The sequence below is a fragment of the Somniosus microcephalus genome, chromosome 12, assembly GCF_052327205.1.
Source record: "Somniosus microcephalus isolate GS21.2 chromosome 12, FLI_Smic_1.0, whole genome shotgun sequence".
Lineage (NCBI taxonomy): Eukaryota > Metazoa > Chordata > Chondrichthyes > Squaliformes > Somniosidae > Somniosus > Somniosus microcephalus.
This window is the reverse complement of record NC_140998.1, coordinates 78,328,140-78,341,508: the sequence shown is the minus strand read 5'-3', so window position 1 is coordinate 78,341,508 and position 13,369 is coordinate 78,328,140. Positions and strand designations below refer to the sequence as shown.

Genomic DNA, 13,369 nt, shown 5'->3' with positions numbered 1-13,369 from the left:
TTGAGGGCGACGGCGTTCGTGTTCATTCTTGAATCTCAACGAAAGTTGTTCGAGGAGATCGGGGTCACCAATGTAGGAACAGTAGTTCCTATCTGAATAATTGCAGTTCGACTCAGTAAATCAAAACAACAAAGTTTAACTAGTAAACTACAGGAGAAGATGTATACAGGTCTGTTCAGGCTGCAAGGCACTCGAAGACTACTGGAAGGTTCTGGAAACTGACGTCATGATGTCATCGCGTTCTTCGCGCCACTGGCGGTCACATGATCGGCGTCATGACGTCATCACGCAGAGTATAGGAAGGTACATACAGTATAGTTAACAAACAGTTTAAAGGTGCAGTACGTGGCTGCACTACAATGCAGTTAAAGAGATTATTCTCAAATGTTCTGAGTCTCTTAGTGGCTCTGCCACAATAATATACTTTCATGTACACACATTTTTCCAAGTTTATGAGACAAACAAAATGCACTTTACCATAGCAAGCGCTAAAATAAATTACAGACTGTACATTACCATAAAAGCTTATGAGTAAGGAAGCTTGGTCATGACTTCAATTGGTGGCTATTCCAATGAGGTGTGGCTGTTCTGTGGTTTAGTTGGTGCCCTTTGATCTGTTTGGGTTAATCTGAGGAATGTCATCACTCTGGTGTAGAGCTACTTTAACATCATTTTGAGTCATAATTTGGTGGTTAATGGATAAAGGATTAGAAGAATCAAAACAAGTTCTAAGATAGATGTTTGGGTTTGTCTGGCATCATTGCTGGTATTTTGTTAACTTTTCTACTTAATGAAACTATAAACATTGAAGACAGCAAAATGGAACCTACGTTCCTCAATGTTTTCTAATAAGACTTAAGAAAAATCAGGAAAAATAAAGGCCATTGGAAGCTCATCCCTCTATCACCCTAACTCCCCCAGCTTAGTATCCAACTACATTTCGATGACCCATCATGTTTTTGTCTCCACTACCCAGCCTGAAATATTATTCTGAACAGTTATCACTCTTTGAGTACGTAACTTTTTCCTGATATTTGCTTTAAATTTGCTTTTCACTAATTTAAATTTATGCCCTATAGTCCTACTAGATTGATTAACTTTGAAGTAACATTCTGGGTTTATTTCATTTTTATTACTTTTATATATCTCACTGATGTTTCCAGCCCCCTGGGTGTAATATTACCTTTCACCGGGCAGGCCTGGGGAGCAGCGGTCAGAGGGCGAGATGCTGTTAAAATCTATCGGGAAATCAGGCCCTTCTTCTCTGCCGGCATTTGTATGTAGCAGGCGACGAAAGGGCAGCCAGCAGCAGACCTGGCAGCGTTGAGCAGCGGAAAGTCCAGCTTGGGGCAAGGAGGCAGTGGTGGAGCTCATCACCCCATTTTCTCCTTGCCCGATTGGAACGGGACAGCGGAGGGCAATCTAGCTCTTGGCGCGATGAATCTCTGTTGCAATTTCCCCATGGCACAGCATGTCAGTGCTACGGTACTTTGTGTTATAATCTGCAAATGTCTCTTTCAAGTGCAAATTAGATAGTGTGGCGGAGCCACCAAAGGACTCAGAGCGGTTGTACATAATTCCTTTAACAGCAATGTAGTTACTGTCTGTGCCTGTACCTTTAATTACACTGTTTGACTGTACAATGTCTAGTTACCTTTACAGCGCGGTTTCAACATGATGATGTCATGCCGTTAGTCACATGATGCCCCAATGGCGGGAAGAACGTGATGACGTCATGACGTCAGTCTTCTGACCAGAGGATCAGTCCTCGTGGAGCCCTCGAGGAGAGTCGACCTGTTACTGATGTGTTCTAGCAGTTTCCAGTTTAAACTCGTTTCCTTTCATTAAAGTTCATTATTTTAATTGCCTGAGTCGAACTCAGTCTTTTTGACAGGAACCTCCGTTCCTACATTGGTGACCCCGACTTCTACGAACGATTTTCGTGGAAGATTCGACATGGACACGAACGCCGTCACGCTGAAACTGCCACAGTTCTGGGAGCAACAACCAGACGCCTGGTTCATCCAGGCTGAAGCCCAGTTCGCCATTCGGAACATCATCGCGGATCAGACCCGTTATTGTTACGTGGCCTCCACCCTCGACAGCGCAACTGCATCACGGATCATCAGCCTCATCGGTAGCCCTCCTACTGACAGCAAGTATGATGCAATTAAGGCGCGGTTGCTTCAGGTTTTCGGGCTATCAAAGTCGGAGCGTGCTCGCCGGCTCATCACGCTGCCCGGCCTCGGGGATTCCAAACCGTCCGAGCTCATGAGCCAAATGCTCACGCTCTTGGGTGCTGAACCGGGAGCTTTTCCTCTATCAACTGCCTGAACAGGTTCAGGCTGCCCTAGCCAGATCCGACATTACAGACTGCGCCAAGCTTGCGGCCGAAGCCGATAAGATTTTCACGGTTACCCAGCAGTGCTGCGCAGCCACGAGGCGCCCACCCCCCACAGACGCGGTTCCGGCTTCTCCTACAGCGGGCTGGTGCTCCTACCACTCCCGTTTTGGCGCGTAAGCATGATGCTGCCATTTCCCCTGCAGTTTTCGCCCCAAAAAAAACAAGAAGAAAGCGCAGGCGGCGTCCCTGGCGATGGATGACCAAGTCTAATGGGCGTTCCGCGGTGGCGATGGCCGTCGGTCCTATGGGGAAACTCCTCTATCACCGATTCCCTCTCGGGCCGCCGTTTTCTTTGCGACACCGGGGCGCAGTGTAGCATTCTACCTGCGTCGAAGCTCAACATGCAGACTGGGAACCTCGGTTTTTCCCTCATAGCGGCTAATGGCGCAGCAATTCGAACGTTCCAAAAGCGGTGGGTCGAAGTCTGTTTCGGCAGTCAGCGCTTCTTTTGGGAATTCGTCACGGCCACAGTCCCACAGGCTATCCTAGGGGCGGATTTTCTGTGTGCCAACAGCCTACTAGTCGATGTCCGGCACCGCCGGCTGATCAACGCGGCCACCTTTCACTTGATTCCGTGCTTCCACGGTACCTCCGTGGCGCGCTCCATTGCCTGTGCTTTCCCTCCTCCGGATGACTTCACGCGGCTCCTCGGGGAGTTTCCGGAGCTGACAAGGCCCACCTTCTCCTCTTCGGCGACGAAACATGGTGTTGAACATCACATCACCACTACTGGCTCCCCGGTTTATGCACGGGCTAGAAGGCTCGAACCCGGCAAGCTCGCAGCTGCGAAGGCGGAGTTCGACACGATGGAGTGGCTCGGGATCATTCGGCGATCCAAGAGTCCCTGGTCCTCGCCTCTCCACATTGTGCCGAAACCAGGCGGCGGCTGGCGGCCATGCGGTGACTACCGACGCCTGAACGACATCACCACTCCAGATCGGTACCCGATCCCGCATATCCAGGATTTCTCGGCCCACTTGGCGGGAAATTCTATCTTCTCTAAAGTCGACCTCGTCCGTGGATATCACCAGGTTCCAGTGCACCCACACAAGACGTCCCAAAAACTGCAGTCATCACCCCTTTTGGCCTCTTTGAGTTCCTGCGGGTGCCGTTTGGCTTAAAGAATGCAGCACAGGCGTTCCAGCGTTTAATGGACTCCGTTCTTCGAGACCTGCGTTTCATTTTCGTCTACCTTGACGACATACTCATCGCCAGTGCCAGCAGGGAGGAGCACATCTCCCATTTGCGTTCCCTCTTTACGCGCCTCAGTCAACACGGTTTAATCATCAACCCGGCCAAGTGCCAGTTCGGCCTGCAACAAATTGACTTCCTGGACATCGCATAACATCGGACGGCGCCGTCCCTTTGTCGACGAAGGTTGAGGCGGTTACTTCTTTCCCACGGCCGTCGACAGTCAGGGCCTTGCAGGAGTTCCTGGGGATGGTCAACTTCTACCACCGTTTTGTCCCCAAGGCGGCTCAACTCATGCAACCTTTGTTCGGGGCCCTCAAGGGCAAGTCCGGTAAAGATCCAATCAGCTGGACAGCTGAGATGGTCCAGGCGTTTGGCGACACCAAGAACGCTTTGGCCAATGCAACCATGCTGGCGCACCTGCTTCCAGGTGCTACTATCGCCCTTACCACCGACGCGTCAGACTACGCCATCGGTGCAGTGCAAGAACAGTGGGTCAACGGCACGTGGCAACCGCTGGCGTTTTTCAGCCGTCAACTACGAAAGAATGAAAAAAAGTACAGCACCTTCGATAGAGAGCTACTGGCCCTTTTCCTCGCCATTCGTCATTTCCGGTTTTTATTGGAGGGGCGCCCCTTCACGGCTTTTGTCGACCACAAACCCCTTACGCTCGCCATGGCCAAGACCGCCGAACCGTGGTCTGCTCGTCAACAACGTCACTTGACGTTCATTTCCGAATTTACCACGGACATTCAACATGTGTCTGGTAAGGACAACCTGGTGGCAGACTGCCTCTCCCATGCGACGGTCCACGTGGTGCACCTAGGAATCGACTACGCCCTCATGGCTGCAGATCAGGCCTCGGACTCAGAGGTCCAATCATATAGAACCGTTCCCTCTAACTTCCAAGCGACCGACGTCATCTTCCAGGCCGCAGGTGCCATGCTCCTTTGCGACGTTTGTTTCCATGGGAGTTCCTCGACCTATTGTGCCAGTCGCATGGCGCCGGAAGGTTTTTGATGCCATACACGGGTTGCCGCACCCGGGAATGAAGGCTTCGCAACGGCTTATGTCGGCCAAGTTCGTCTGGAAAGGTATGCACATCGATGTCCGTGACTGGGCTAATACCTGCGTTGTATGCCAGAAGGCCAAAGTCCAGCGTCTTGTCAAGGCGCTCCAGTGGCTACGTTCACTGTTCCGGAGCGTTGTTTCGACCACGTGCATGTGGACCTCGTGGGGCCGCTTCCGCCTTCTCAGGGTTATACTCATCTCCTCACCATAGTGGACCGCACCACTAGGTGGCCAGAGGCAATTCCTTTGGTTTCCACCACTTCGGCAGACGTCGCTAGAGCTTTCATCTCCTGTTGGGTTGCCCGTTTCGGGGTACCAGCGGACATCTCTTCTGACTGCAGGCCACAATTTTCCTCGGAACTTTGGAACGCTGTGGCTCGGGCTTGGTACCAAACTTCATCGCACCACCGCCTATCATCCACAGGCAAACGGCCTTTGCGAGCGATTGCACAGGTCGCTTAAGCCTCTCTTCGGGCCAGTCTTCAAGGCGCAGGATGGGTGGACAGACTCCCATGGGTCCTGTTGGGTCTTCGTACGGCGCCCAAGGACGACCTACAATCGTCTTCGGCTGAGCTCGTTTATGGCCAGCCGCTCCGTGTACCAGGAGATTTCCTCCCTTCTCCCACAGAGCCATGGTCCGCCTCCCAGCAATTCGTTCGCCACCAGGAAGCGGCCAGATGCTTTGCTCCGATACCTACGTCCAATCACGGCTTGCAGAACTCCTACGTGCCACCGGGACTGAAGAATGCGGAGTATGTCTTCATCCACCACGACGCTCACCGGGATCCGCTCAAGCCCCCTTACACTCGTCCTTTCCGCATCATCGAACCAGGAGACAAATCCTTTTCGGTCGACGTCGGAGGGAAGCCGGATCACATCTCGGTGGACCGCTTGAAGCCGGCTCACCTGGACCTGGACCACCCTGTCATAGTCGCTCAACCACCCAAACGTGACCAACCGCCCGCTGCCGCCGCACCAGATCAACCAAAGCCGCCTGTCAACTCGACCGCGCTCGCCGCGCTTGCTCAGCCACAACCGACTGCCAACTCGACCACCGGTCGTCAACTTCCTCTACCAGTGTATCGAAGTCGATTGGACAGGCTCATCAGGCCTCCTCCTCGCCTCACCTTTTCTGTTAGAGACAGTTCTGGGGGGGCGTATGTGGCGGAGCCACCAAAGGGCTCAGAGCGGTTGTACATAATTCCTTTAACAGCAATGTAGTTAATGCCTGTGCCTGTACCTTTAATTACACTGTTTGACTGTACAATGTCTAGTTACCTTTACAGCGCGGGTTCAACGTGATGACGTCATGCCGTTAGTCACATGATGTCCCAATGGTGGGAAGAACGTGATGATGTCATGACGTCAGTCTTCTGACCAGAGGATCAGTCCTCGTGGAGCCCTCGAGGAGAGTCGACCTGTTATTGATGTGTTCTAGCAGTTTCCACTTTAAACTCGTTTTGTTTCATTGAAGTTCATTAGTTTAATTGCCTGAGTCGAACTCAGTCTTTTTGACAGGAACCTCCGTTCCTACAATAGTTTATTATGCAGCGTGCAATTTTTAAGAAGCAGCTATGTCACATTGTTTAAAACAAAGATACATAGTTATGTGATTATTCTGCAACTTTTGGGCTGCAATTATGGCTCATGATTTGCCGATAGCATGTAGCAAGTTCCACAAAGAATGATTTTATGGATTCTGTCCAGATGTATTCAACTAACATTCTTCTGTTCTATAAGCTTACAGTGAAGTGTTCTTATATGGCTGTATGATTTCTGTAATACATATGGATAAATTCTCAAAAGGTATTGTATAAATGTGCCTGTTATTGGTAAATACAAACTACAATGTGAATTCTTTCAGAAAGCTCTTATCTAATTTTATTTTTGATGCTAAAATAGACCTCCTAGAAGTTTTATTTCCATTTCTTACACGTCTTTAACAAATGGATCCTTGTTTTAATCCATGATTTCAAATGTTGCATTTTCCATTCAGCTCTCACAAGTTTGGTGTGACTCTACCGGCTCTGGTGTTTGTTAGACATGAAGAGTCTCACATAGAAGGTATTCACCTTGAAAGATCTAGTACTAAAGACATTGTATCTGCAGTGAAGAGTGGCATGTTGGAAAAGTTTGTAAGTATTTTGAAATGCTAAATGTTAACCTGTAAATAGAGTAACATAATTTCTGATATTCTCCTTAATGTTCCAAATATTTGTGAACTGTACACCTATGTTCGCATGAAATATTGTGACGTTAGTGAATCATTAACTCTTAATTATAATTTAAATTTAAATTTATCATGAAATTGAAGTGTCAGTTTGGTTCGATTGGTACATTCTCTGTTTTAAGTCAATTGGGGCAAGAAAAAAATGTATTTATGTAGTGCCTCATTGTATCCTCGGGATATCACGAAGTGCTTTACAATCACTAAGTTTTGTAGTCACTTTTATGTAGGCAAAGACAACATCTAATGTGTACACAGCAAGGCCCCACAAACAGCAAATGAATGAATAATCTGATAAACTGTTCTGGTAGTATTGGTTTCGGGAGGAATGTTTGCCTAGCCACAAAGAGAACTGCCAGTCCTTCTCTGAAATAATGCCATGGGATCTTTTATGTCTACTTGAGCAGACAGACAGGGCTTCAGTTTAACAAACCATCTGAGAGAAGGCATCTTCAACAATGCAGCACTGCACAAGTGTCAACCTTCTCTCCGTGGTAGCACTCGCCTCTGAGCCAGAAGGTTGTGGGTTCAAGCCGCACCTAAGCGCATAATCTAGGCTGATGACTCAGTGCCGTATTGAGTCTCTGTGCACTTTAGGCTGCAAGGTAGTGTGAAGGAGCCCACCTCCTGGCTTGTGTTAGCTGTAATGGAGCAGGGCTCTGCAATGCATCTGCCATTAATTCTATGGCGCTTTCAGTGTTAACAACTCTGGACTATGCCATTACTCACATGTCTAGGTCAGTAGCAGAAAGCTCAGGAACATTAACAGTAATTTGGTTGTGATTTTATAGATCACTGGTTCTCATATTATAACAGTCGGCTTTCATTGTCCTAGTAAAATGAAGCGGAGCACCTTGAGACAGTGTTTCATAGACCTCATGGAAGGCCAACGATGAGATCAGGGGCATTTGTAGGAGCTTGGTGTCCAGTAGAGGCATGCAGGCTGGCTTGTATTATCTGCAACTTATATATGTGGTACTGTGATGCCATCTTCTGCCTCTGCACAAGGGAGGGCACAGCATTCAGATGCCATGCAGATCACTAATGCAGTGGCCAACACTGAAGATGCACCTGGAGGAGCTCATCATCTGGAAGTGGTGTTCCCTCTTGATCCAGGATACTCAACAGCAAACTTCCCAGGCAGCTACAACATCTGCCTGTTCTACTGTAGGCCAATCATTTTGGAATACATTATGAGGCAGACCACATGGCACTTTTACATCTAGGACAAAAGGGAGACGCAGAATATTCATCACTGAAATATTGTAAGATTTCCTTATTTTCATAGGGCCATATCAGAGCCTCATTGCTGCACTGCACCAAATGTGCCTTTATCGTTCGGCTTTCTGCTTTATTGCAACTTACAAGGAATAAAACTGTTTAGGTGCTAACTGAGTAAGACAGGGTGGTCAGACATCTAATAAGACTGTGGTTAGGAATAGATAGCTTCAGCCATCAAGAAGCATGCTCTAGGGTTTGAACATTATCTTGTGTTTTTCTTGTATAAAATGTATATTTTGAGTAGCACTGCATGAAATTGTGAATACTAGGTCATATATTGGAATATTATGGAGCAAATAACAACTGTGGAAAGTACAGGTGTACTGGGGGAGTATGTTACAGTTTAATAGCTTCTGTGTCTTATTGCTTCTCGGTTGTGTTGTACAATACGGGGCAAAGAAATCAGTGATCAAGATTTGATGTGTTTTTTATGTCCACTATTATCTCCAGCTGTTTGCTATTGACCATCATCATAATCTTCATTTGATTCCAGCTCCATCTGTGGTGCCTCACAAGGGGGAAAGCCTCTCTACTTTTCAATGTTGTGCAGCACACAGCAGACTACAATGATCTTCCAACATGTTTGGAGGCAAACTTTAAAGATCGATTCAGACTGCAAACCATTATTTCAGGACCTGCTTTGTGGCAGTGATAGGGTTGCCAACTCTGGTTTGACGTATCCCTGGAGATTTGATCATGTGACATTTTATAAAATGGCATTTGATCACGTGACACCACTCATATGATGCATAATCGTATGACATTTGATCACGTGACATTTGCCCACAGTTTGCATTTACCTTAGTTGAGTGTCTTAGGATCACCAAGCCCCGAATAAAATATTTGACTTTTTACTTTATAGTCAGATGAATAACATAATTTATAAATGAAAGAAAGAATACAAAAGAATAGAAATATTAAAGGATAAGTAATGTTTAAATGCTGTCATCCTCACAACCGGCAATGAAGCGGTGTTTCTGAAAAGCATGGTTCAGACAAACCGGTTTGGTTGCAAGCCATAACAGCAGGGGCTACTGCACATGTGCGAACTGCGCATACAAGGACCGTTTCTCCTGAGTTGACAGTAGCAGCGCTCGGGAGATCAATCGCACATTCTGGTAGACTCCTGCCGAAAGCGGGAGGGTAGGTGGTGACCCGATGGGAAAAATGGAAGGGGTGGAGGGGGAGAGCCGAGTGTGGCACCGGCCCACGTTATTCTTGTGGAGCCAGGAGGATTACTTCTGATTCCTCTGGTCCCACAAAAATCATTTTAGCACTTACCTTTTCGGGCTTCTTCTGCTGTACCGCCAGGGTTTACTGGGTGGAGCATTCAAAGCACACGCTTCACCCAGGAGGCAATTAAAATCGCATCAGCGTCCTATGTATATCACCCAGCAGAAGGCCCCAGGAAAACTGTCAGTGGTGTGGGAATGGGGCATTAGGTCAACCACCTCCATTTTAACTCTGCTATTGCCACGTTTCCACCGAGCGGAGGGAGTTCAAATCTAACCTGTTAAATGTGTAATAAATTTACACATTTCATTAGGTTTCCTATTTGTGTTCTGATGTTGCCATTTAAATTTGAATATGTAGAGCATATTTTATTATTGTCAATGGAAAACCAATTTGAAAACTTATAAAGTAAAATAATTTCATGTCATAGAGAGCTATATTATACTTTTGAAATGTTTTTTGACTATCTGTTCTAAATGTCGCCATTTCTTGGTAACTGAATAAACTGAAATGCTGTTTCTATTTTTAATATTAGCCTGAAGTGACGGTGGAAAATCTCCCTTCTTACTTCCATCCTCTGAAACCATTACTCATTCTGTTTATTGATAATGATGACACCAAGACCTTGAAAGCTAAAGCAGAGCTCGCAGAATTTACCAAGTTAAGAAGTGTGCAGATTTACACCACTTGCTGGATTGACCTGTGAGTCACAACTTCTTTGGAAGTAATCTAACAACGTCAGCACACTCACTGCTGTTGATTTACTGCTAAGTTTTTTTTAAATGATAAACTGAAAAGGAAATTGACACAAAAATGTTAATTGATATAGTAATGGCTAGCACATTCTGACAGTGGAAGTAGAATGTTAGTACCTGTTCTGACTAGTTATGAAATTGTTTTCCTTAACTGACGAGGAACTCTATACTGTCATTCCAAATTAGTGTAATCCTGCCTGAAAGACAAGTTTTTCATAGATTTATAGAGGTACCACCATTGCAATAGGCCAAAAAAGACAAACTTCAGGTCTTCGAATAATATAATAAAAATGTGTGTTGTAATCAAAATGCAATTTTAGGTTATTATACTCTACATACCATGCAGCCTACCCAAGCAGCGTGCAGACGCACACACCTCCACTTGTGGCCTTTTCAGATCATTTTACATCAGCATTAGCCATACTGCAGTCTGTTCCACTGCATGAGAAGCCTTCTCCCCAACACTGTACTGTGCCATGATTTCAGACTGTTGCAATTTATCCTATTTGAGGAGTTGACACAACAATATCTCGACCCAAGACAATATTATCCTTGGCAGAAAATTGAGAAGCTCCCTTTTTCAGCAGTGGACGTAGGTGGCAATATTAAGCCATATCATTCTTTCACAGCAATTTTTTATGAGCCTTCCTTGGAGTGTTTCTTTATCTGTTTCCTGTTAAATGTGGGCACAGGCAGTAAGGCTAAAATGGCAATTGTGGTGAAAATGAGCTCAAGAGGAAGCATTTATTTGATTTAATCACTACAGCCTCATTTGGAGAATCCATGAGTGAAATTGATGAAATCCAAATTGAGTTCTGTGAGTGATTATTCTGGGGAAATAATGTCGTGTGGAAATATGCTCTAAAAACTGTTAATGAGTGCACAGCATAAATGAAAATCCTTTATTTGATTATTATCTTCATATCATAGTTCATTCATTCAGGAAAAGCAGAAGGATACCTGTTCCTTCAATTTAAGGATTTCTAGACAGGAACTATATAGCTTTCCTTTTTCTTCAATAAGATAGCCCCCTCCACTGTATCATCTATAGTTCTCTTTCATCAGTTGTAGCATGAACTGCCACTACAAGAAACATGATCATTGCCTTTGTCATTTTTGTAAAAGATTACCAAGCATTGGATAGTTTTTCTGATGCATTTTTAAAATGATATATTACATGCTTTTCATAATGTATGATCCCTTTCTTAACAGCCGATATGTAAATCAGAGTATCAGACATGAGACCTGTCATCAGATGGGTTTTGTTGAACTGAATTTCAATTCAGATATTTGATAATTGAACCTGATTATAGTAGAAAAGGGGTCATGGCTTTAAATGCAGATCATTTTTGCTACTACAAATGTGATAATAGTGCTACATTAAATTACAAATGTAGATAAGAATTGTTCTAGTCACTGCGTTGCAAGATCATAAACATTATTACTTATTAAATGATGTTACTATACAGAGCGCTTGTGCCATGGCTACAGTACAAACCTAGCATCTTCATTTACCCTGATAAGTTAATCTATAATAAAAGTTGAAACACTTATTTATCAGGTCTGTCTACTGTCTGTGAAGCCTTGTCACATATTTGTCAAGTATGGTATGTCCATGTAATATTTTAATAAGTAGATGAGAACAAAAATGTACTAAAACAAATTTTTATTGTATTTTTCTCTAACCCTACTGAAAATCCTATACTTTATATGTGCCTAGAAAGTAACTCTAAGCTTATTCTGGAATCTCTGGCTATGGATCCAATTTTCTGCGATTTGACTGATAGTCCACTGTATTGTTGCACCATTGTCATGTTGCGACTTGCAATTTTTTCTTTCCGACTTAATTCAGTAGAAAGTTGAGCAGCTAAATTTTGAAGGAACCTCTAATGGATTTAATTTGTTACTTATTGTATGACTTGTCCAGAACTTTTACAGTGCAGTAGGTCTCCTTATGACACTTTCCCTCACCATTCATGAATTATAATTTCAAAATATTTTCATCTGTTTCCTAAATGAAAAGTAGTGGTTTCTTTTAAATGTGCAACATACATTATTCCATGTTAATAGCATAACTCAAATCTAATTCTTTCCTAGCCCTGTGGTTTAGTTATTTTATTGGTGACAATTGTTTTCCTGTATTTTTATACCATTAAGACGAAATACACATGTCGGAGAAGAGATTCTTCAAGTATATTTGAACTACCTCCCACAGCTGCCAGCACTCGTCTTAGTGCAACTCAATTCTGGGAGCCAGGTGTTTGCATTTCCAGAAGGGCAGCTTATATCAAGAGAGGGTGTGCTACACTGGTTAAAGAATGTGCAGACAGGACAGGAGGATCCCAATAGTAAGTAAAATCAGTGTTTCCCAACAGTTAAATGTAAACAGCTGTGACTGCAGTCTTATCTTTCTAATACAAGCATAATGGTTACCAGATGGTTGAAAATCCACAGCCCTTTCAGTTCGCTCCAGCTGTAACTCTGGCGGGAATGCGAGGGATGAGCCAGGTATAAGGCTAGGACGTGGATGTACTGGGTGTTGCAAATTCTTGCCAGTTTCTGTGGGGCCCAAAGCCTTCCCGTCCTGAAACAAGGTCACCGTCGGAGGGTGTGTGGCTGGGTGGGAGCTCCCAGATCAGAATTTCCCTCATTCCTCAGTGGGAATCCACTGAGCACTCGCATGCTGGGTAAACAAGACTTACCGGCCTCCTGGCAAGTGGGGCCCACTTTATGGCCTGGCCCATAAAGATTACAAACATTTTTCAATTTTTTATTGCCCTTTTTTAAAGTGAGTGGGGGTGGGGGCGGCCTGGAGCAATTATAGAATATTTATGGGGGGGCGGGACTAATATTTTCCCCCACCGAGTGCCACAGCCCACGCTAGAATTCCTGGCATCCGCTACCTGGTGGGCACCCAAGATGCTTTCCTGGTGGCCACTGATAATTTTAATTAGAGAACTTCCCTCAATACCGCATACTTTGGCGGGGCGAGGATCAGAGATTTCTGGTGGACGTATCCCAGCACTTGCACCAGGATGTTGCCCCGCAGATTTTCAGGGCCCAGATATTTTTTTTAATTTGTAATCGGGACTTGTGGACAAGGCCACAATTATTGTCCATCCCTAGTTGCACTGAGAATGTGGCGATGGCGCTCCCACAATGGTGTTAGGTCAGGAATTCCAGGATATTGACCCAGCGACGCTGAAT

The 13,369-nt window shown here is 45.3% G+C and overlaps 1 protein-coding gene across 3 annotated transcripts in view; it reads left to right on the top strand.

The window, feature by feature from the left end:
• txndc16 (thioredoxin domain containing 16) overlaps positions 1 to 13,369 on the top strand; it is a 242,333-nt gene that overhangs the window by 220,405 nt on the left and 8,559 nt on the right. For all 3 annotated transcript variants that reach the window (XM_086003184.1, XM_086003182.1, XM_086003183.1), the window contains 3 exons: positions 6,663 to 6,801; positions 9,943 to 10,109; positions 12,320 to 12,510. In XM_086003184.1, the coding sequence (XP_085859310.1) occupies positions 6,663 to 6,801; positions 9,943 to 10,109; positions 12,320 to 12,510 (497 nt within the window). The remainder of the gene's footprint in view (positions 1 to 6,662; positions 6,802 to 9,942; positions 10,110 to 12,319; positions 12,511 to 13,369) is intronic.